General features: G+C 41.0%; 2 protein-coding genes across 3 annotated transcripts; one reads left to right on the top strand and one right to left on the bottom strand.

Moving 5' to 3' along the window:
- The first annotated feature begins 14 nt into the window (after positions 1-14).
- On the top strand, positions 15-5,661 carry c17h16orf89 (chromosome 17 C16orf89 homolog). The gene is made up of 8 exons (XM_066690255.1): positions 15-821; positions 3,050-3,202; positions 3,529-3,679; positions 3,801-3,918; positions 4,225-4,387; positions 4,626-4,730; positions 5,026-5,115; positions 5,243-5,661. Exons 1-8 carry the CDS (start codon positions 647-649, stop codon positions 5,347-5,349), a joined length of 1,062 nt encoding a protein of 353 aa, XP_066546352.1. The 5' UTR covers positions 15-646; the 3' UTR covers positions 5,350-5,661.
- Positions 5,655-23,096, bottom strand: ift70 (intraflagellar transport 70). Of its 2 annotated transcripts, XM_066690248.1 has the most exons (20): positions 22,888-23,096; positions 22,599-22,664; positions 21,440-21,505; positions 19,219-19,428; positions 18,787-18,843; positions 18,232-18,367; positions 17,801-17,905; positions 16,598-16,726; positions 15,256-15,305; positions 13,267-13,419; positions 12,721-12,786; positions 11,146-11,199; positions 10,940-11,005; positions 10,337-10,413; positions 10,028-10,238; positions 9,217-9,288; positions 8,658-8,761; positions 8,228-8,306; positions 6,780-6,909; positions 5,655-6,290 (listed from the first exon to the last, which is right to left on the bottom strand). In XM_066690248.1, exons 1-20 carry the CDS (start codon positions 22,939-22,941, stop codon positions 6,154-6,156), a joined length of 2,022 nt encoding a protein of 673 aa, XP_066546345.1. In that variant the 5' UTR covers positions 22,942-23,096; the 3' UTR covers positions 5,655-6,153. The 2 variants fall into 2 exon arrangements, with proteins under 2 accessions (XP_066546345.1, XP_066546346.1); XM_066690249.1 differs by lacking the exon at positions 21,440-21,505.
- Between the last annotated feature and the right edge of the window lie 431 nt (positions 23,097-23,527).

Below are 23,527 nucleotides of genomic sequence, written 5' to 3'. Positions count from 1 at the left end.
TGCATTGCAATCAGAATATCCATGAAGCATCATTTAAAGAAAATTCACTTGGGAAGGGGGGGAAGGTGTAGTAGACAGATTGCATCAGAGAAATATATGTAAACTGAAATGGTTTAAATGTTCCTTCAAAGGTTTTACGTTTTTCTATGCTTCATAATACAAGTACTAGTTACCACTACTACAACTATTACTACTATTATTATCATCATCATCATCACCATTATAATTACAGGTCTCTTGTTGGACGTGTGGGCAGGGGGCATCTCTAATTGGCTGGGGCTGCACGCTGGGGCTGCTGAAGTGTTCACCGGTAATTGACTCAGAAAATAGACAGTCATTTCAACGCACTGCCTCCCGGCTCCTCGGCTAAGTGGCTCTTTCAAACACTGACTAGATCATTTACACGAAGCAACCGACGAGTGCTGTGACTTCCACAGTGCACCGGAGATCACACGGAGCTTGACACAGTTAAGTGTGTAACGCAGCTCCGCGGAGACATGTGACCAGCCCTGTGCGGAGGAGCTGCCTGTTGCATTATTGATCTGTATGATGAGCTACAACATAAGCTGGGCGCCAGGATCGCACACTAGAAGGTAGCCGAGTCCCACAGATTAAGGCATTAACATAGGCGTGCAAGCCATCTATAATGAAGAGCCTTCAGCTGGCTGCCCTCACGGCTGTCCTCTCTGCCACCATCCTTGCGTCCCACCAAGAGGTGATCGAGGATGTCCTCAGCAGTCTGGGCAGGGCGACACTGTTCTTTGAGACCCAGGTCAAGAACATCAACTTGGATGGAGTGGTTGGATACCGCATTCTCAATGGTAAGTCACCTGCTAAAGATGCAATCCTTAAAACCTGATGTGCAATGAATCAAAGCTGTAAAATCAAATCAAATGTTCAGGTCTGATATTGTTATATTAATGTGCGTTCATGTTTTGTAAGAAAGAAAGTTTGCAACTGTTTCAGTGTGAATATGCTGGAGATACAAACTAAGGGATGGGCAGCTTTCTTTCTTTTGCAAGTAATTCATTGGTACAACACAAATAAAAGTACGATTTGGGTTGGTAATTCAATAGCTTTAATTACACCCATTGGTAATGTTTTTGCTGAATATTGATTTTGACTTATAATTAGTGAAGAAAAAAAATACAGCAGGGTATTTGAGGATTCAATTATGCAACAAAGCTTTTATGTTTCATAAAATATCAAAGCATGTCTGTTTTCAAAAATCAGGGTCATTTTGTTTTGAATATGTACATTAAATATGTACATAGTTTATATCGTATGCTCTCAGCAATAATGTAATACATGGGAGTGAAACCAGAGCGGCTCCAGTGAGGATGCGCTAGACAAGTGGCGCCAGAGCACTGTCAATAATTTGATGTATCCTCGCATGGTCAGATTTACCATTAATGAGGTTTAAATCCTAAAAGTAATTCCATTTGTTGTATCAAAGCTGCTGCCTCAATCTGTTACAGTGCGGGTGTTATAAATCATAGAAAATCATTTATCCTTTCAGCCAGTTCTCTAGAAATCTGCGGAATGGATATGTGCATCCCCCCCGTAACAGGGCACTATATTATTCTGTGTAGCATGGTATGTATCCTCCCTCTCTCTCTCTCTCTCTCTCTCTCTCTCTCTCTCTCTCTCTCTCTCTCTCTCTCTCACTCATGGTAGTCAGTTAATCAGAGCAAGTTATTAAACACCTCCACAATTGATGTGATATGTAGTGTATCATAATCAATTTGATTGCAATTGATTCATATTTACATTGACTGAAATATTTTCTGAAATAAATGCCTGCTGGGCTAGGTTGTCCTATTATCCTGTTCCACCCTTGGAAAAAAAAAAAAAGGCTTATTGCATCTTTACATTACAGTGATATGAAATACTGACATGGCTGTTGATACGACAAGTTTCTGGACTCTAGTTGAGGGATGAACACCAGTCTAACACGTCGGTCCAAAATCTCCCATAGGTTTTCAATTGGGTTGAGATCTGGTGACTGCGGAGGCCATAGCATATGATTCACATCATTTGCATACACCTCAAACCATTCAGTGACCCTCGTGTCCTGTGGATGGGGGCATTGTCATCCTGGAAGAGACCACTCCCATCAGGATAGAAATGTGTCACCATAGGATAAAGGTGATCACTCAGAATAACTTTGTAATGATTTTCAGTGACAATTCCCTCTAAGGGGACAAGTGGACCCAAACCATGCCAGGAAAATGCCCCCCACAGCATTACAGAGCCTCCGGACCCCCTCACTGTAGGGGTCCAGCAGTCTGGCCTGTACTGTTCTCTTGGTGTCACCACACACGAACTCACCCACTTGTTGAGAATATGGTGAAGGATGATTATACTGACCATATCACTTTTTTCCACATCTCTGTAGACCAGTGCCTATGGTTTGTGCACCACTGAGCTCTCATATGTGCTTTTGTCTTTGTAATGAGGGGTTTATGCACTGTGATCCTAATATGGTTCTCGATGGACTGGTCTTGCTGACACAGTCTGATCACATCCTGCATTGACATTCTCAGGCACCTGGAAAAGAGTCCCTCTTCTGTTTTTCCTTACATATCGCAGTAATGCATGAGCATCATCGTATGTGTGCTTTCTACCACAATTTCCAACCCTATTTACTGATGTCTTTCCCATAGATCTAAATGCAGATGTAACTGTAGTCACTGTTCCTATTGAAACACCCTTTGTGACTGAAGCTCCTGTCATTCGTGCCCCAATAATGACCCCTCTTTCAAAGTCACTTAGATCATTTCCTCTTGGCATCTTGATCCAAAATCAAGGTCAACTGGGCCTGCTCAACATTTTTATACATGCCACAGAGAATGATAGGATGTTAATTGCTTAATTGTATCATGCAGTACACCTCTTTGGAGGCATCTGCATTCGTTATGTTCCTCCACTCATTTAATCAGGTTTTTCCTTTAATTTGTCACCCGTCTTTATGTATGTATGTATGTATGTATGGACAGATATAATCCCTTTTTGCCCTAACTACACATTGCTTCTCCTGCGTGTACAGCTGAGCTGAAGGAGACTCTGAGCCGATGGCCCAGCACAGACCCAGGAAGCGCAATCCAGGTCTCCAGAGCACTGAGCCTGGCCAGGAGATTGGATTACATCATCACGCAGTCAATCAACGCACTCCAGAACAGCGATCCGAAATACTACAGAGGTAAAACGCATTACTCTACCACACCACCACCCTATATCTTTTGTGTCACCTGTACAATGCAAGCACATTTCTCTGGGTTATTAATGAGAGATTAGGAGGGAGAGGAAACTTTGTTTTCCTTCCTCCACCCCAAAAACCACCATTGGAGCTGCGTCCGTGTTAAGATCCAGCTTTATTATTTATTATTTTAGACAGAAAATCTAACAAATGCTTTTCCGCATTAAAGAGTCTATGCCAATTTGTGTCACTGCCGATTTTCTACAGATCTTAAAAGAAAATAACTTCTGGAAATGATGATGCTCCATTTTTTTTTTTTTTCTGTCCAGAGTTTGAGCCTTTGCTGGAGTCCAACTTTTGGACCGTGCCCCATGTGTGGAACAACACAGACCCAGCTCTGGCCTATTCCACCTTCAGAGCCATGGAGTGCTATGATGAGCAGCTCAGTGACAAGTGTATGACCCTCTTACTGGGAACATGGTATGGCCCTTTTACAGTTACAGCAGTGCTCAGAGTCCCGTTGCATTACTACTCCGTGACAAGCAATGCATGATGCGTTGGCAGGTTGTATGACGTATACCTTTCATGCATTTTTCTAAAGGAAAGACAACGGCACTCCTTGCATAGTGACAAAGTCGTGCAGGGATATGATGACGAGGTTTGGATGTCCCAATTACTCCCTCTCTCACCAGCTGCTGTACTTCATGGTGGGGAGAATGGTAAGATCGTCAGAGGCACTCAGAGAGAACAAGCTACTGGGTAACACCCTGCAACACGGGAAAGGTCTGTGTTGTTTGGGGCTGTAGTTAAAGGAAGCGTTTAGGTTTGAAATGGACAAGAAATACACTTGTTTATGCCTTTCTGTAATATAATAAAACTGCATCTTGTGGTGGGTGGATCGTGAAGGATCCCGACTCTATAGCAAATGTCCAGCGCAGTCTTATCTTCCATGTTAGATGAATGTGTGTCCGATCCGGTCGTTCCACATCGCTGTGAGCTCCCTTTGCTTCCTTTTGGGCTTTCAGAAAGGATGCTCCAACCTCCTGCAAGGGGAGCGCAGGGAGGCGCGTGCGAACCTGACCGCCCGTGACTACGAGAAGATCTTCTGCTCCAACATGATGAAGAGCAATGTGGAGTTCGAGAAGGACGGCTACCCGGTGCAGACCAGGGATATCTTCATAGAGAACAGTGAGTGCTCTCTTAATCCAGTCCTCTTTCTGACAAGGCCATGGTACGGAGGCGCTGAGACCCTGGCTGAGAAAATCACATGGTTGACGAGAGCCCCCCCATGACCTTCGTTCCCAAGTTTCCATCCAAATCTGTCACAAACATGTTTTTCTTCCAAACGTAGGTATGGCCTGTGGTTAAGAATTAAAATGAAAAAGCACCAAGCTGTTTTCTGGGGGTTTCTGTCCTTGTCTTGCAGTAATGCTGTGTGGCATGGCTGGCTTTGCGGATTTCTACAAATCTAGTTGGCTGAGGAACATCCTGATTTGGCAAGACCCAGACGAGGGATGTTTTGGCAAAGACGGTAAGCCCACGTCCAAAGACAACAGACAAGATATACTACACGTGATGCCAGGATCAAGGCCTACTTTGTTGTTTTAGATTTGGTCTCTGTCTCTCCTATAGGGAATTTACACTTCATTACATTAGTAACACTAGGTCTAAATGATGCAAGAGTTACATGCAGGCAGCATTCGATCCAAACTGTTCATCTGTGTATGCCTTGCTATGAACACGGGTGTTAACCTTCCTTTAGAGTAAACTCATTTGTTCCTGTCACACGGTATAAAATGTATGTGGTGTGGTGTGGTGTTTTACAGAGGAGGACCACACACAAGCGCAGGACAGAGGTGTTCTGGAAGCACTACAGCTTCACAAACGAGTGAAGAGGAGAGAAAAAACCCTGAAAGGTACACACTATTCAGCAAGTTCTCTTTATCATGTTTGCAAAGTATTACTGAACTTTCCTAGAATCGCTTTTCATCCAGGGTTGCCTATTTGACTACAATCCCGCTTAAACGATGTGTCCTTTCACAGATGGGTGTTCGAGTCACATGACCGGAGTCGCCGTGAGCGCGCTGGGTGGATACCTGAACTACTACTTGACGGAACAGGACATCACAAAGAGACCACTGACGTTCTGAACGCAGCCAAACTCTCAGATTTGTTCTTTTCACAAATGAACTGCGTCAGCCGTGTTCTCTGAATGTTTTGGATTGATTTATTTTTTTTCCTCATTAGATCAGAAATGGACACGGAGATTGAGTCCCACCTGCTGCTGCTCACCAGGACGTCTGACACGCGTTCATGAATTTCCAATAGCTAAAGAACATTTGAAATGCAACTCTTTTGTCCATTATCAGCACCAGCTACTGTAGCAGTTTCAGTCTGAGTGCACATGACAACATGTAGAAATGTATTACTGCGTGTAATTAAACGTATCCGGGAGTTGGAATTTTTTAATTATTTTATTGTTATGAAAATAAAAATCTGAAGGAAGTGACTTTAAAGTTGTACATACACTCAAATCGACATGGCATGCAAAATCAAGACACACAGCAGCATTGCAAAACCCTAATTCGGAAATGCTGGCTTAGAAAACACAGGTGTACCCGTTTAAACATGCCATATTAGATTTATTTTTATAATAAATATTTTAATTCAACCACGCAGAGTATCACAATGCGAAACAGGCCTGAACTCTTCACTAATAAAATAACAGCTCTGCATTGCACTCCCTCATAAAACTGGACTTCATCCAACATTCAGGTTTTTCACTTTTTTTTATTTTAGATGTCAGGAAAGGGCACCTGCTGTAAATGAAAATGTAATTTTCTTACCCGTCCCCCTGAGTGTATTTTCTATGCTTTGATGGATATCGGTTATGCTTCCCATTGCTCGTCTCAGAGGGAGAAATGAGAAGGCATAGGAGATAAGTTTTACAGGGCCTACTGATTCCACCCAATGATCTCATAGATGAGCGCCTTGAGGAGCCGCGCCTCGTACGTGACCGTGTTCTTCCCGATGTGCATGCGGTCCTCCTCCAGGGGCTGCTCGATGAGGGCTGGCACGTTCTTTCCATAAACTTGAAAAGGAGGGAAAGAAAACAATTACTCCCTTTGTGTGCAAGGGATCTAGAGGCTCATTAGCGTTCGGCAGCTGATCTCCACTGTTCCGAATAGAGCGCATCGCCGTACTCTCGAGGGCCCTGCCGTGACAAGTACGGCAACAAGAATAAGTCTAAAACGTTTAGTTGCTTATGTATTATATCTATTTGCTGCCTTCACTTATAACTTCAGAGGAACCTCAACATTTCATTTAAAACGAGCAAAACATTATAATTCACACCTCGGGTGACAGCAAATCTCAAATCTATCAGTAATGCAGTCCAACTTAATTCCGTTGAAGCGTTGTAATGCAAAACAACAACAACAGGACTTAATTAGCCAGTCTTGCAATGCCATGGCGCTCCAGCCTACGTTTTATTTATAGTATTGCGCCCTTTTTCAACAGGGAATCCACAGATCTCCACGGAACCACAACACGCCTGTAATTAGTTGGAGAAGGAACTTACTCTCGCAGTGCTCCAGGAATTGGACACACTCTTGTACCACGCTGTCCCGCAGCATGATCATGTGCTTTGACATGTTCTCCAGCAGCGAGAGGAAGCACCTCTTAGCGTAGTACCAAGTGTCTGTCCCCAGCTGCAGGTTGAAATGAAAACATTTGGATCAGCGGCACACTGCCCCATCAAGGAACACTGCCACGTGCTAAAATCCTACTAAGGTTCTCTACTTTTTTTGTTATCGTTTTCTTAAGATATAGTTATACCAGTCTAACAAGCAAGTTCATTATTGACATGCTTCTTCTCTCCCCTCACTCTTGACTACAAGACCTGTGATCCCCTGTCGATGCCTTTAAATGACTGACAAATAGATTGTCACGGCGGCTCTCAGGAGATGCCACAACCTGAAAACAAAGACGAAACCTCTTTAATTGATAGTGAGCTGGAATGACGTTCCAACTGGCTGACGGTGCATCCCAATAGGAAACCTGAACCTGTTATTTTGCAATCAGAGGGAAAACACGTCTGGGTGAGAGTAAAATACACAATGCAGCTAATAAGATGGAGAAAACATTTCTCTGCTAAGAGATTTGTTGATAAAGCCAGTGGAATGGCTTAGTAACACTATGCAAAAAGTTGTGGTTGATCTCTGCATGTTATTATCCTGGTGTCTTTTCCTTTCCTCTTTAACCTACTTCTTGTTTAGAGGTGAAAATGACAACTGGGGCAATCGGCCATATTCTGAAATAAGGTTTTTGGCTGCCGCTGAGATTGGTCAAGTTCAACGGACGCCTCGCAGTGAAGACGAGACAGATTATTACCGCGGCTGCAATCATCCTTGTTTCCTTTTGCTGGCACTGACGTTTCCACACCCCACACAGCCAACACAGAGGAAGATACGAGCAGAAACAAATTGCTCTGTCAGAAGCTAAATTATGCTGTTTGTTCGATTGATTGTGCAGAAATGAGGGGACACCTTTTCCCTTTGTTGTCACTGCTGATTTTGCATGCTAGGTAAGATGCATTTGAATAAGAGCTAACAGAGTTACATTTAATACTGTCCCGGTGCACTGCTAGCGGGGTCGTATTTGGACAAGGTTAAACTGTGAGCCGTGGAAAATTTAAATGTGACCGATTAATGTTTTACATGAAAAGAGATTCAATCATAACTGGAATCAAAAGTGAGTACTTGAAAAACATATGGTATATAAGAGGATAAACACACCAGCTGTATGACACCAAATCTCTCTCTGAACTCTGTGTGATCCATGAGTACAGATTTGAGGTCAGTAAGGGACAGTTGTGTTTTGGAGGCTCCCTGACAGTTTTCACTGAGAGTCAGAAACCAGTCTAGTCAACCAAATTCAAGAGGCATTATTTCAAAGCGGCTTCTGAGTATTTCTGAGCACAACGAAGACACAGATGTGACTAATGAGGAGGGAAAGGATATTTCATACCTTTTTATTGTAAGGCTCCAAGCTCTTGATCACACGGGAAATCCCAAAGTCGTAATTACCTTTTGCACAGTACAAGGTTCTGTGGGAGCAGGAATTGAGAAAATTAAAATGGTGTCCATGCATCGGATCCCAATTCAACTCTAAAGCACGGTACATGAAATACGACAATACTGTGTCAACCGTACAGTTAATTGAAAACAGAACCAGTCTGCGTTTAGTTTAATTGCTTTGAAAAGATTTGTTGTTGAAGAATAACCTGCTGATACGACTGGCAAACTCTTACACGTACACAGCGAGTTTTTGGTTTGCTTTGGAATTATTCTTCTTCTTTTCCTCTATTCGATTTATAGTTTAGGCTACAAGAGCCTGAGGTGACAGGTGACAGGTGACAGCAATCGACTGGTAACACAGGTATGTAAAAAGAGCTCACCCAATCACGAGGTTCACAATGCACAGATGATACACTTTCTTATCAGGATCATCATAGGAGATCTGTTCTTCTTCTTTCTCAATTTTTCTCATCAGCTCCTCGGCCTAAGGAGGAAGCAATTTTGCGTCTCATTAGTTCGCCACAGAGACGTCTCTTTTTTTGTTAATAAACAAAACCAAGTAACTCACTCTTCAATGCTCGGACTGAAAGAGCCAATAGTGAAGTCAAGTTGCGTGTCTTTTTATCTGTGGTCATTTTTGCTGGTAAATCAGTAGTGCTTCAATTAGTTCTCCTTTATTTATTTATTTTAAAGTATTACTCTTAAAAAAATAATCTTTGACAGTTAATGAATCATTGATGGAATTCCTCCAGGCTTATTTGATCTAATATCCCAGATGAGATTAAAATTTCATAACTGCATGAGGCAAGGTTAAAGTGTCCTGCAGGTATTTTTCATCCAACACTATTAAACTCATTTGAGCTTGGATGGCCTCTGAGGCAGAGGGGAATTAAACAGTTGTTGAAGAGCATTATAAAACACTGGCATGCCGAAGCTTACCTCCTCATTCTGACTCGTCATGATATAGGAGACGCAGAGATTAGCCAGCACAATCGCACTCACATTGAGGATCTACAGAGAAGATGGAAAACTGATTTTTAGTTTCGAATATATATTCATAATGATACAAAATTAGGAACAGATAAGACTGGTTCAAAGATCCAATGTGGCAGCACAACACAATCCATGCATGGGAAGCACGCTCAGGCCATGTTGAGATCGAAAAACGGAAGCAAATCAAACACCCCACTTCACTGCTGCGCATTACCGATGTCTTCCTCTTGCAGGGACATTCCTGAATGTTACACTGCTCCAGCTGAGGCAAACGGAAGAGCACAACACAGTTGGAAGCAGGGTTATACGTCTCAGACCAGAGTGTAAGCAGAGAGCGCATTCTGTCGCCTTCTAACAATGACAACTCAGCAGAGTGTTTGTAATCACAGGCGTCTAAACGAATGTGACTCCAAGAACAATGCAGGGGCCTCACAGCAAGACGAGGATTAAATAGACGCTGCAACTAGTCAATTTTGACAGACATGTGAATGCATTTTAGTCAGCATTTGTGGAATGCAGGAATTATAATTTCCTGAAAGGATGCTAATGCACCCCCTCCAGCTTGCAAAATGTGAGAAATTATGTCAATATTCTACCTTGCTGTTTTTTTCATAATTCAATTTAGCAAATCATCCACTTTTTTAAACTAATGTAGAACAAAATAATTTGCCAGTGAAATTATTGCACAGCAACACGGGGACTACAGTCAATTCAAATGCTGGTGAGAACACAGGGTTTTGGTTTCCCTCACACTCACATTGTCGTAGTGCTTTTTCACGATGGGCTCGTAGAAGCCGATCGCCTCCTTGTACTTGTTCTCCTGCATGAACAGGACGTGAGCCACATTCAGCTTCCACACGTCGTGCTCGTTGCAAAACTCCACCGACTTGCGGAAGATCTTCTCCACCATGTGGTAGTTCTCCAGGTTCCAGTAGATCTTGGCCTGGGCCATCAGCACTGGGATATACCTGGACGAGAAGCACAGAACCCAGCAGTTCAGTGTCAGCAAGCACACCTGAACGGGATTCATCACAACTATGCGGCCTGAAAATATAAGATTACTCACTTCTCAAGAGCTTGGTCATATTCGTTGACTGCCTTCTTCACTGCCTCATCGTCCCGATTATGCCGTGCCTCTTGAACCTGAATTAATCATCAAAAACACAATTTTGAAATCACTCACAGTGTATAGAACACCAGCTGACACCAAAGACATTACCGAATTATTACACTGCAAAAGCCAGGTTTGCAACGGTGACTGAATAACAGCAGTGCCTAAGCAAGGTCAATCTAGGATTTACTTTTCAAACACCAGGTCACCTACAGATCCTTTTCAATACAATGCATGAACTATAGAGCACAGGTCATGATATACTGTTCCTCACAACAATAAAGAAAAAACAGAAACAATACATCTGTCCTTCACCTATCAATATGAAACCAAGGGGGAAGAAAAATGGTGACGAAACTAAATCCTTCAGACTTTACATGGAGACAAAGATGGATAGGTGCCTTTCATGAAGGGAAAAATAGGCACCAGACAACAAGAATTTAACAATTCAGAAGATTCACCATACCGTGTTACATTTCAAGTCTTGTGGATGCCTTCATTGATGGTCTGTTACAGCGCACTGCCATATGTTGAAAGGGATGAGGTAAAATGCATTACCTGTTTTGTCAGCTTGCGTAGCTGCTCTGTCAGTTTACCGGCCCCCTCATCAAACTTTCTGAATGCCTGGAAGCGGCCAAGGAAAGAGTTCACATTTCGGTGGTTTATTTTGTACATCAATAACAAGACACTGGATTGAATTGAAAAATGTAACATCCAGAAGATGATGAAAATTAAGAAGAATAAGAAGAAACAGGAATTCGTACCTCTTCTGGTGCAGTCTGACACGTTATCATGGCATCGAGAAACTCATACAGGTACTACAGCAACAAAGTAAAGAAAAAAAATATGTTTTCATTTTTTATAGGAATGAGTATGTTAAGAAAAACTATTACATGATATTTGCTGAAGAATCCTTCCATTGAGCAGAGGGAAATGTGTTTATATGTCTTGTCTTGAGTCATTTCAAGAACCTCTTGAAATGCCAAACTTAGGACGGGGAGAAAGGGCAGCATGCTTTCAATCTGAAATACCCCGCGCTTATATTCCATCAGGTCTCTACACTAAAAGCAATTTTTCTTCCCTAATGGGTTTCTTTACCTACAATAACAGATAATTCTAAACAGACGTGTCTTCTTCAGGGAGGATGATGCTTTTAAAGAATGCCTGTCTCTTTCTGTAGTTCTAACAAATGGCTGCAAAGGAGGGCAATATTAAGATTCAAATGACAGAAAAACTTTTGGCTCCTCACAAGGTAGGGTCCAGCACAGTAGGTATTATAGATAATCAGACAATACATAAAGGATGGATATTAGACATACAAGAAGGATGTTGAATGCAGTCAAAGGAGAGATTTTAATTTATTATTTTATGTTTTAAAAACGACTACAACTGTCAAAAATTGCCTTCTGTTTTCTGCACTGTCGCATTGATTTCCATTACAGCGGTTGCCTACTTTACAGAAAGCCTATAACCACCAAACGAAGTACATTATAGCCTGAGTGCCTGAAGGTTTATTGTGAATTCTGCAGCTGTAGCGCCGAGACAGACGAGAGATCGATATCAATGGGAGTACAGGACAAAAAAACAACAACCAAAAAAACAAAAATAAAACAAAGAACTACCAGTTTTGGCTAACATTCATTACGAGGCTTGTCAACATAAAATAAGACAGATTTTTGGGCAGACGATAATAAATAGGAAGAGAGAGATTTATCGTCTAATGCAATTCTTTGGGACTAAGCAGTGAAATTCCTGCTATCATATAAACTGCCTTTTTATAGTGTTAATTATTAAGTTACAGATTCTTGCTCAGACTCCAGTTTTCAACTTTCACCTCCTTTCTCTCAAATAGGATGGGTCATATTTTTCATGGGCTCAGGCTGAATTTTGTAACCAACACTACACAGAGAGCGCTCCACTTCTTGCTCCTCTCCGTTACGGTTTCTGTCACGACTAATTCACAATCTAGCCCACAGCAAAACCAATCTAGTTTCTGAAGCTCCATTTTCGGAACGAGAGAACAAGCAAGACTGTCACAGATCTGGGAAAGCGAACAAAGAAATGAAGGATATCTCACCCCAAAAACTGTAAATAAATCGCATACTTATCATTATAAGTTTTACAAGGATTACAGTTTAAGAAGGCATTTTAATGCAGCGCATATTAAGACTAAACAAAAGGACCCTTGTTCTTGAATGCAGAAGGCTTCTCAGATTTATTCTTTAATTACACAGACTGACACACTTGTGCGGAGCCCAAAATTCCAGACATCAATGTATACCATTAGACTCCCATATTACAATAAAAAAAGATACATGGGGAAAACAGAAGCCCCTTACCGGAGACAGGAACTTGTATGTCAGGTGTGCATTTTCAGCTAAGACATCTGCAGCCAGGTCGAAGTACTAGAAAGTAGGACAACAAAACATGAAGTGCATTGCTTCCAGTCACCATTCTCTGCAAAACGTGATTGCGTTATATTGAACTACTTCCAAACAAGGGGAAATTGGTAGGGTATGATTCAACCAGGATTAAAGAGTACACAGCAGGACAGTGTCTTTGAAGATGTGTTAATATTATCTACCTGCTAAAAATATCCTGGGGAAATCAAAGCGCGAGCCAACACTACAAACCTCTAGTTCCCAAATTCTCAGAGTAACTGGGATAATTAAATCACCACCTGCAATCCTGGAATATTACAAGAGCTCTCTGACTGATGTGTAGGAAAATCAAATGTCTGCATTGCATGGCTGAATCTGCTAGGACATAAAAGAAAATAAAGGTTTTCCTTCATTCGGGCTTGATAATCTTAAACATCTCCAGGGGCATATTCTTCAGAATCAGCAAGAAGCGCTCGCGTTTGGAGATGACGGCTGAAAACGCACCTCGTATTTGCAGTAGAGAAGAAGCAGGTTCCCGAACGTCACTGGGGGGAAGGGGTTCTGCTGCAGCAGGAAGGCCAGCTTCTCAAAGCCCTCGGTGGGTCTGGAGTCCATGTTCATCAGGGCTTGATTATGCAGAGACACTGGGTCCAGCTCCTATAATTACCAACAAGCACAGACTCTGAGTCTCACACACAAATGTGATAGCATTTCAGGTCCTGTTAAAATAAAATGAAAACCCACCATGCAATATCAAAGGCAAGGAATATATATCTATCAAAATGTAGTGGGGTTGGAGATAAGTAAAAAAATAAATGTATATCTGTCTTTTTTTTTTGATGAACAGATACTCATCACCACCCCTGCTTGCTCATGCTATCAAATTTCTAGGTTTTTAATTACACGACTAATAAAGAATTTTATGTTTTATGCACACCTTTACATTCCTTTAATAAATATTTAGATTTCAGAGTAAACAGACAATCATTGCCCACAAGAGGGCAGTAGCTAACTTCGAGCGCTAGCCCCACTGACTTATTCCAAAAGGCTTCAGCTCCCCGAAAAACGAGGGTCTGCTATAATATCTGTAATCGACTGCAGCTAGGGAATGGAAGGCAATTTATTTTAAGACAATTGAATGACAGCACATTAATAGAGCTTTTCCAACATGCAAGTGCTCCACTTTCAAATGAGTGGGATAAGGTAAACCGACCAACTGGGATACTGAGAAACGGTCCCAGAGAAGGTATTATACAACAATTGTCAAGATGCAACCTGTTTCCTTAAAAGAAAAAAGTGTACTGTGCTGGGCGGCTGTTCAAATAAGAATTATTACATTATTTATATTTGATGAGCTGAAAATGCCTTCTGCCTACTGTTTTTTGCATAGAAGCAAATGGGCATGATCCCTTAGATCCCTTTTCCTCTTCCTCTTTTCCACTAGGAGTGGAAATTCCTGATCTATAAAACCACATAGGGGACTGCAGATTGAGTGTGTTTTTCATATGCAGTTCACCAGGTAAAAGTGACAGTCTGCATCCCAGCTGTTGCAGTCCCTTGCCTGAGAACTACGAACTTAGTGTCCAATTAAGTGAGTTACATAAGAGGCAAAGTCTGCTGAGGAGTAATGTGTCTTTTCTAGGTGCCGGATGATTACATAAAGGCATGTTCCTACAGCCCTGTATCATTCCTCTTCTTCAGAGCAGGTGTGCCGTGCCTCACTAACTACACACGAGCCAGACTGGATGCTGGGAAAGAAATGGCTCATTATTTCAGAAATGCGTTGATGGGAGTTTTATAGTCTCCAGATGCATTGCAATTTTGAAGGACAATCTAACAAGCAAACTTACTTTCCTCAGATCACTTAGTTTCAAAGACTTAAATAACTCCTTGGAGTAATTCTATGGGTAATTTAAAAAATATATATAATTTAACAAAATATTTCAGTAAAAATGTGATACAGTAGTAAAGAGTCTGATGGTGTCAGTTTAATTTCTTGCTTGTCATGGAAAACACAGGCCAGGGATGACAATATTGCACTAATATGAAGATGACACAGATAAGAGCTGTGTACCGCCTGTCTGAACATAAAGACAGGGATTGGCATGACTGTGCAGGTGCAAATTACGCAGAGATGAAATGAAGTACCATCATGCCAGTGGGTGGGACAAACCCCAAAATGCTTCATGAGCAGATGTTTCTTTTTTCTTTTTCCTTTAATACCTGAAAATATAGAACTATTTTTTTCATATCAAGTAAAAATCTAACTGGAGTCAATGGAGCATTATTAAATAGCAATACCACATTTCTGCTGATTTTGTTATAAACCCTTTTGAAGTATACGTGTATTACCAACAATCCTATGCCGATGCCATTTAGATTAACATAGCCGAGGATTTAATCAATTTACAAAACAATACATTGACCAATTCTACTTCCTTTAATAATAAGCACTAATTAAAGGAGAATTCAGTGTATAGTTGTTGTTCCTACCTCCTCTGAACGAGGGGGCATGTCAGTCAAGGCTTCCTGGGCTGCATCATCTGAAACCATTCAAAAATTGGAAAGGAAAATGTTAATATCCAGCTGCAAATTTAAATTATGTTCTAGAGGAGTGCACGCCTGTTACTCAAAAACAAATAAAAACAAAAGGCTTAACGGGTCCATAAGATCACCCTAAAGATATTTCAGTCCAGACGTTGGACAGTTCAGCCATCAAAGGTGATTATAATGGATCTGTTTACTGTCGGCACCTCCGAGACTCTTGCTATCAGAACTGCTGAGAGTTACTCATAACTTCTGCATCCTGCTGAATAGACAAAGGGACGCTGATATGATGGAAAACGCAGCCGATTCATTCCACATGCCATCAACGTGGCTTTTTCTGCTATTAAAGTTAATGAGAATTTATGAATGAGGGAGGCAAAGTAAGAAAAATTAGCAGGCACATATACTTCATATTGGATTAGTGTCTCCAGTGCCATTAAATCCAATTTGGCTCATGCAGTTCAAGGCAATCCGCATGCAAAATAAATGAAACGTTTGAATCAATAGGACAATAGCTGCTTTTCTGAATTTTATAGCATGTCTCCAAGGCCCCGATCTATCTTAGGTCATCTCGTTCTCTCAAGCCGAGACAAGCGATCTGAGGAAGACAAAGAATTTTCAATTCCTGTGCCATCCCTGTGGAAATAAATAAAGGGCAGAAAAGAAATTGCTGGGAACTACGGAACTTCAATGTTTAATCCGACCACTCTGACAACCTCTGGAGCTTTTGCCGTTTTGTTAGTTTACAACTTTACAACGGTTAAGTTAATAATTAGCAAAATAGTTAGAGGGAAAACACACACACACAAACACAGATCTGTGCATGGTAGTGGCAGAGCACAGACCGACTAATTGAATACGCTCTAAGATTTAACCACAATATTGATGAACTAAGTAACAGAAACCAGCATCGGGAAGGTGAAATAAAACAGTCGCTTGTCCTGACAGTAATTAATCAAGCCAGTGTTCTGACTTAGGACAGTTCAGGGACTACTGACAACCAAAACCCAAGATCAACGTCTTCTGTAATAATGATTATGAAGGCCTGGGTTTAAAGGCTGCCTCGTGCGGAAATATGAGCGAACACTGAGCCATTATATCAATTCGAATATGTGAATGTCAGAATGTATATCAGACATCTGACACAGCCACAAGGGGAAGGCTGAGCACCTCTGCTCCCCGTATTTATTTCACCCGGCGGTGAGAGAGCCTTGGCATTAGCAGGCTTTTCTGTTTGCTCTGCTGTCTCAGGTGAAATAAGTCCTTGAGGGTTTGCTGCCGTACTCACAGTTCTTTAGCTGGTATTCAATGGCAGCCTTGAGATTAAAGGCCTCGATCAATGCGGTTTCGTGCAGAACAAGCGTGTTGCCGACACTCCTCACATCGATGCCTTCGGTTGTCATGCCAACGCTCAGTTCTGAAAAACATGCATAAATAACGGGTGCGATGCCTCGCTTTCTGCAGAAATAAATACATGGATATCAAGACCCATGTGGAACAAACATACTTTCACAATATGGTAGAAAAGTGTCCTCTCATAGACCAATTATTTTAAATATATGGGATATATTTCAGTCTGTGATACCTATATATATGGATTACAGATTCATTTATATTTAAAATGCATCTCATAGAGGGAGCCAGGTTGCACGACTGAAATTCTTAGGCCAGGAGGAAATCGCTATATTCCTTAACCTTCCTCGGATTACTTTCAGTCTTAAGAGTCAAGCTCTAATAACCAAAATAACAACCGCGTGCAAGTCACTCCCACGGCCGTTTGAACCCCTGATATCACTGCAGTGAGAACAGATTAATTGTAATAAACGGAAGCCTTTGTCTGGATGGGATTACAGTGCCGGCTGTGTTTCAGTGTCGGCCGCTGGAGTTCAGATTGCCCTCTCTTGACGCTATCACCAGTTCTGGGTCTGTATATTTTAATGGGACAAATGATGTAATTGAACTTATTTATTTGGTGGCCGATATGAATGCTGCTGAATTTGAAATGTTCTGCTGCTAAAAGCGACTGAAACAGGACGTCTTGTAAATTATGTTTTTCTTTTTCAAGTCTCCACACTGGACGGAGGCCTATTTTTTTTTTTTGTTGCACAGTGTGAAGTCAAACCAAGCTGTTACTCATCAGACGAGCTGGCATGCCATGGCTACACCCCATGACTGTTAATATAACTGGTTTACGACGGGTATTTCATTAAATCCAGTCTTCAAATAAACCGAGCGACTGCCTCTGTCCCTGCATAATGCCAATGAAAACTTGAGGCGAAAAACCTTGGTTATTATTTATCTGGATTGTAACCCGTGTGCTCTTGGCGAACTCAGCACTCAGCCCCTGTCTGCATGTTAATTGTATGTTTTTTCTGGGTTCGACGGGGTCTCTTACAAGGGGTTGGAGCCCTTGCACATAATGTTAATTCGAAACAAAGTGTAAAACATGATCAATATAACACAGACAGTTCCCCAGGTGTCAGTTACGTACCCGGGTGTTCCCTTATGCCCCGTTCTATGATGTCTGCGATGTACTTCAAGGCCGGGGCATACTGCTTCATACTGTAGTAGCACAGGGCGATGTTGTACGACAGATCTGAAACACAAACACACGCAGTTGGGACAAGGCGGCCTCCGTGTGAATGCAGTGCTTTTTCCGATGACATCCACGGACCACAGCACTGAAGGTCCAAAGGTCTCTGCTCGCCATCCAAACCTCAGCAGTGCAATTGCTACCCTGCGTTTTGCAAGATCAACAGGATTGTTTTTTAAATGGCATGCTTAAATTGTATGGTTTTCATAGGAAAAAACACCGAAACTGTTTGCATCCATCTTAGTCATGCATGCACAACCCATGTGCTCTTGAGCTCTGAAAGCACCACATTAGGATGGGTTATATAAGCACACTTAAGGCAGAGGTACCTGGTTGATAGCCCATCAACTGCATGGAGGCAAAGAACTTCTTGCAGGCCTCTTCATACTCGCCTTCCTTGTACAGTAAGCAGCCGAGATTGATTTCATAGTCTGCGTCTTCCGGGGGCAGCTGCTCCACCAGACTCTGAGGTTGCAAGCCAATGATTTTCAGTCAAGTAATGAAAGATCAAGCAAGCCAGAGTCAAGAACATTTCCCTAAGAGAATTACAAACCGCCATGCTGTGATTCAGTGTGCTATTGCAAACAGAACGAGGGGAGATATAAACCAACAAAACAAAACAAAGATAGCGCGGCTACATAGATGGGTGGAGCTTCTATCTCAGGGAAGGACACATTATGTCACGGGTCGAAGCGCCATGTGAAGGGATAACGTGAAACTGCCAATATAATGCGAGTATAAAAGCTGATTGTACCTTTTCTCTGCACAGACTTGTTTTGGCCCAAGCTGAACAGACAACTCAACACTATGCAAATTTGGATCCAACACATTTAAAGACATGTGCAATGTGCAAAAAAAGAACGTGCATAGAAGTTTTCATTCACCTTTGCTCCAGCTAAGTCTTCCTCGCCATATTTGATGGCAGCTTGCAGTTTTATCATCTGTAGGAGACGGAATAAAAAAAAAGCATTTATCTATTTACATTTTTGAAAGTCCACGATGAATCCTACAGCTTCTGTGCCCCCATACCGAAAACATTGAGCAAAAGTCTATAATTTTAGAGGGATTCGTGCTAATCATGTAATTCACACTCAACCCACAAGATGTCATACAAATGACCAGCAATTGGGCCACATCTATTCCCACATTAGTAGTTTTAAAATCGAGGGAGAAAAATGAACGATTCCCTGTTTGACCAGGTTCTAGAGCTAACTTCAAAAATTATCTTCAATTTTGTTTCTTTGTTATTAATTAAGACGATTGGGAGAACCCACAACATATTCACCACTTTGGTCTAGTATTGTTTTGTCTTTTACCTTGGTCTGATTGCCTGGGCTGTCCAGCAGAAATGTGGCTTTCATGGCCTCCGGGAAGGCACAGGCCTTGTACAGAGACTGGGCGTAGTACAGTTTGTACTCCTCCACCTCGGGATGGAGTTGTGTCAGCTGCTCGTAGCATTCAGCAGCGTTGGTGAAGTCTTGCATATGGTAGTAGCAATAACCCAGGAGGGAGAGGGCGGCCCTAGACTGCAGAGAGAGAGAGGGGCGAGAATAAGGACTTCTGCTCTGTATCCTGAGGGCTTTCTTGGCAATGTGAGCCGCTAAAGGGAATGGAGAATGCTGGGCATCAAGCAGAATGAAAAGATAAGTGCTTTAAACCCTTCAAAGACCACTGAAGGCAGTCTGATATTGTTAAATCTCAAAAGGTTTTGCAGAGTGCTGTGAAATGTGTTACCTTGGGAGAGAGGAGAACCCTGAATGCATTTCCCCCTCAGTTTGTGTCTGTTAAAAATAGCTTTGAATACAACTGGAAGATACTTGCTGAGGTTAAAAACAAATAACCTGTTAAATATTCCTTTCCACATTCACCTCAAAGACAAATATTTTGATCTTGGGATGTAGACATTCTCTATGTGAGGTCTCCTGGTCTCTCTCTCTCTTTAAAGCTAACAGTAAGACAGCACTTTACAAACTAAATTCAGATATTACATTCCCCCGAAGACCTCAGTCTGAAGTTACTCCAGGAAAATATAGTGTCTAAGCTTCGTAAGGTATAATCTGTTGCTGGATAAACATGTCCAGTTTTAGTAATTACGTCAGACTGGCTCCAGTTGTAACAGCTTGGTTAGAGTGGAGATTATTGCCAGCTAAAAATTTCAAGTTTGTAAAAATCAGGAAATTAGGCAGACCACATCTCAACAACAACTCTGAAGGCCAATGTACTAGTTTTGAAGATGGAGAGCTCTCAGTGAGCCAAGAGGGAAAAAAAAGCCTTTTTTGTGCAGTATAAAGCACATTGTATAAAGAGAGACTGGGCACCCATCAGTGATCGATCTCAAGCTTTGGATCTCAAGAGACTCAATGATCATGTTTGTGACACTTGAGGAAAACAAGTAAATCTTTAATGCAAGAGTTTCTCGTTTTCTAATGCAAACACTTCATAACCTCATATTACTCTTTCAACGACTGGGACATTTATGTATGGTTTTAATAAAACATTTTTGACCAGTTTATCCTGAAATACACAGGGATTCTTAACTGAATGCATCATGTAGGCAATTGTTAAGACAAATGGCCAAAATATATCCATAATATAGGCTATATATATTTTTGTAATATTCAGCATAAAGCAAGCATTTCACAGGAACAGTGTGCCAGGGAATAAAAGGAAAAATCATAAGAAAATGTGTTGTAGGATTATTGTATTCAAAATCATATTTTTATGAGCAAAATCTTACTTTTCAGTTCAGTTCATAACACTTGTCCATAGTGGTTTACCTGCTTACCTTCTTAAAGAATCACCTACAGACAGGAATTTATGTAGTCTAGATTCTGTGAATTTCCCAAGAACATTATTTGATCTGCTTCAATTCTTAATTTGCATTTTCTTTTAAGTATCTCTCCTATAGCAGTTACTCAGGTCTACAGATTTAGACTGAAATATTCTACAGGAAAGAGGTGTGCATTTGATGTATCTATTTATGGAGCTTCCTCAGTTCTCTAGACTGCCCTGAAATTTCATGCAGGAATCTACATGGTAAATATATATATTTTTTAGAAATCATATGTTAGCACGCCATCACCAGAAAATGCAGCACTTCTAAACTGTGCTTAGATGACTGTACAATGTCTAATGATAGGATCATTTCAATGAGGTCCCATAAATGTTAATGAGTACGAAAAACAGCATGCTTCTTCTTTATACATTGAATGACATCTAAATTGAAGTATCACAACGTCCATTTTTCTATGAAAGCCACATCTTTCTAAACCTTAAACCTAATATTTACAAATGTAAGAATAACACAACAAAAAGCATTATTTCTGGTATCCCAAAATTAAAATATAAAATGTTCAACACCTACGTCAAAATATAGACCTACTTGGAAATGCATACAATTGCAATATTACATTAACTCGGCTGTCACAGACTGTAGGATTGTGATTTGATGGCACAGCGTCTGGAGATGGTAAAGCAAACAATGCCAGTATGACAGTCCGAGCCACTACCCAGCATGCCATGCTTTGTGTCTCCTACCGTTTCCAAACTCCCGTCTAGGTAGAAACCCTTGACATCCCTTCCTTGATTGTCATTGAAGACAGGCTTAATGTCAAGAGTATGTATGTTAAGGACAGAAGGCAAGTTAGAGTGCAAAAACAACAACAATCTATCACAAGCAAGCAAAAACAAAAAGCAGCAGCATGATTACTCAGCAATAATAATATTTTTAATCAAAACAATAATACCAAAAGAATAATAATCGTAACTGTTATGCTGTGAAAAGATTTCCTTTTACCATAACTGCCAATCTGCCACTTACTTCAATCTCTGTAAATGTGTTTAAAATAGAGTTGCCATTCAGGTGTTGGCCAATTTAATCAGTCACTCAATCCCACGTAAAACAACCAATCAATAATAAAAACACTGTATCAGCTCAACATTTTTGAATATGATATGCACCTAGGATAAGGGAAGATGTTAAAGTCTGATGCTCAGCTCCAATGTAAGTAAATCAATCGCCCACGGATCTTGTGCCTAGCTCTAATGTATTTCAGCTTATCTCCCTCGGTAGGATTTTTAGCTGTGCAGTGTGGCAGGGCAATCAGTTAAAGCACGTCTGCCTGGGATGAAATCCAAGAGGAGAGGGTTACAGATGCCAGCATGGCCAGGATACTATTTATTATCGAGGAAAATAGCATTAAAAAAAACTGTCTCTCTGTGGGTAGAATAAAACCCACTCTAAATATACTTTCCAACTATAATGTAGTGGGTTACCACCATGAACTGCATATTTATCAGGCCTGGGTTTCAGAGAGGTCAGTCAGTTTATGGACAACTCACTCTTTATGGAAAATATGTGGTCGTCCATGTATCTGTAGTGAAATGACTGCTGCTACACTAACACATGCTATCCCTGATGCATACTACTCCCAAAGTGAAAACGACTAAGTTTAGACTAACCTAGACTAGCTATAATACTAATCTGCATACTACCATAGATAACATTAATAAAATATGAGGCAAAATGCTGTCACAGCCAAAGTATCTCAAGATCGTTGACGTTATAGTTTATACGAATCATAATAGTAATGATGGCTGTATTTTTTGTCAGAATCTTGATTTATGGAATACAAATAAGAACACAATTATAACAACTTAAAATACACAAACTGTACAGACAAAAACGAAATCTTACTTTCAGCTGTTTCTGTAGTTCACTGCTGAGGATGTGAATGGCTTCTCCATATCGCCCATCTTTTATCTGTAAGAATACAGTGTGTTTTTACTGGGTTGGTACATTTAGGGGCAACATATCTAAACAGACTGGGGTTTATTTTAGAAGCAATAAAAACCACAGGGAAGATGCGGCTCTTACAAGTTCTGGGTGCAAATTTAACTAGATGACAAACTGCCCCATTTAGAAACTACTTTAGGTAGCTATTCACTTTTTGGTGTTGCAGTGTGTATATTAGTAACACACTCACCATTTTGTAGACCGTGGCTGTATATTCGCCATCCTTTATAGCGGTCAACGTCATCGTTTCTTTTCTCCTGGTATATTCAATTGTTTTAGTCTCAGCTTTAGTTAAGGTATAACGAGTGGCTATATAGTTTAACGATGCATTTATTAAAGGTGTTTTTTAAGGCAGTCTGTTTCTGTTTTGCAGGCGCAACCACCGCTTGATAGACGTTTCCTGGCAACCGAACCGGAAGAGGAAACCACAATTTGTGTCGGCCATATTGGTGAGGGGGAAGTGCTAGTGGTCTCACTTTCCATGCGATAAACGGTATATAACAGGGCTAATATAACGTCGATTGTATGGGGGAAACAGCAATTTAATCTTCATCTGCTACATTTTTAATATCAAATTCACTGAGCTAATCAAATATATTATGTACATAGGCTACATATATAAATTAGCATGGGGGAAATTACTGATAAAGCACTTAAATGCATTTTTTCAATTTTCAATACCAATTGCAAGTGTTAAAACATTAATATGGGGGCTTATCATGTTGCATTTTTTAAATAGCTGACCTATCACAATTTATAATCTTCATCTGTACCATTAAGTGTTTCTCTGGAGATATTACTTAGGATGCTGCTTTATTTGTCTGTTTGAA

Source organism: Amia ocellicauda, chromosome 17 (genome assembly GCF_036373705.1).
Source record: "Amia ocellicauda isolate fAmiCal2 chromosome 17, fAmiCal2.hap1, whole genome shotgun sequence".
Taxonomy (NCBI): Eukaryota; Metazoa; Chordata; class Actinopteri; order Amiiformes; family Amiidae; genus Amia; species Amia ocellicauda.
This window is presented reverse-complemented; position numbering and strand designations above follow the sequence as displayed.

Coding starts and splice junctions, on each gene's coding strand:
- c17h16orf89 (XM_066690255.1), top strand. CDS start 647: ATGAAGAGCCTTCAGCTGGCTGCCCTCACGGCTGTCCTCTCTGCCACC. Junction 822..3,049: donor TGGATACCGCATTCTCAATG/GTAAGTCACCTG, acceptor CTGCGTGTACAG/CTGAGCTGAAGGAGACTCTG. Junction 4,731..5,025: donor GGGATGTTTTGGCAAAGACG/GTAAGCCCACGT, acceptor GGTGTTTTACAG/AGGAGGACCACACACAAGCG.
- ift70 (XM_066690248.1), bottom strand. CDS start 22,941: ATGACGTTGACCGCTATAAAGGATGGCGAATATACAGCCACGGTCTAC. Junction 19,429..21,439: donor TAGACGGGAGTTTGGAAACG/GTAGGAGACACA, acceptor CTCTCTCTGCAG/TCTAGGGCCGCCCTCTCCCT. Junction 13,420..15,255: donor TGCCCCCTCGTTCAGAGGAG/GTAGGAACAACA, acceptor TGGTAATTATAG/GAGCTGGACCCAGTGTCTCT.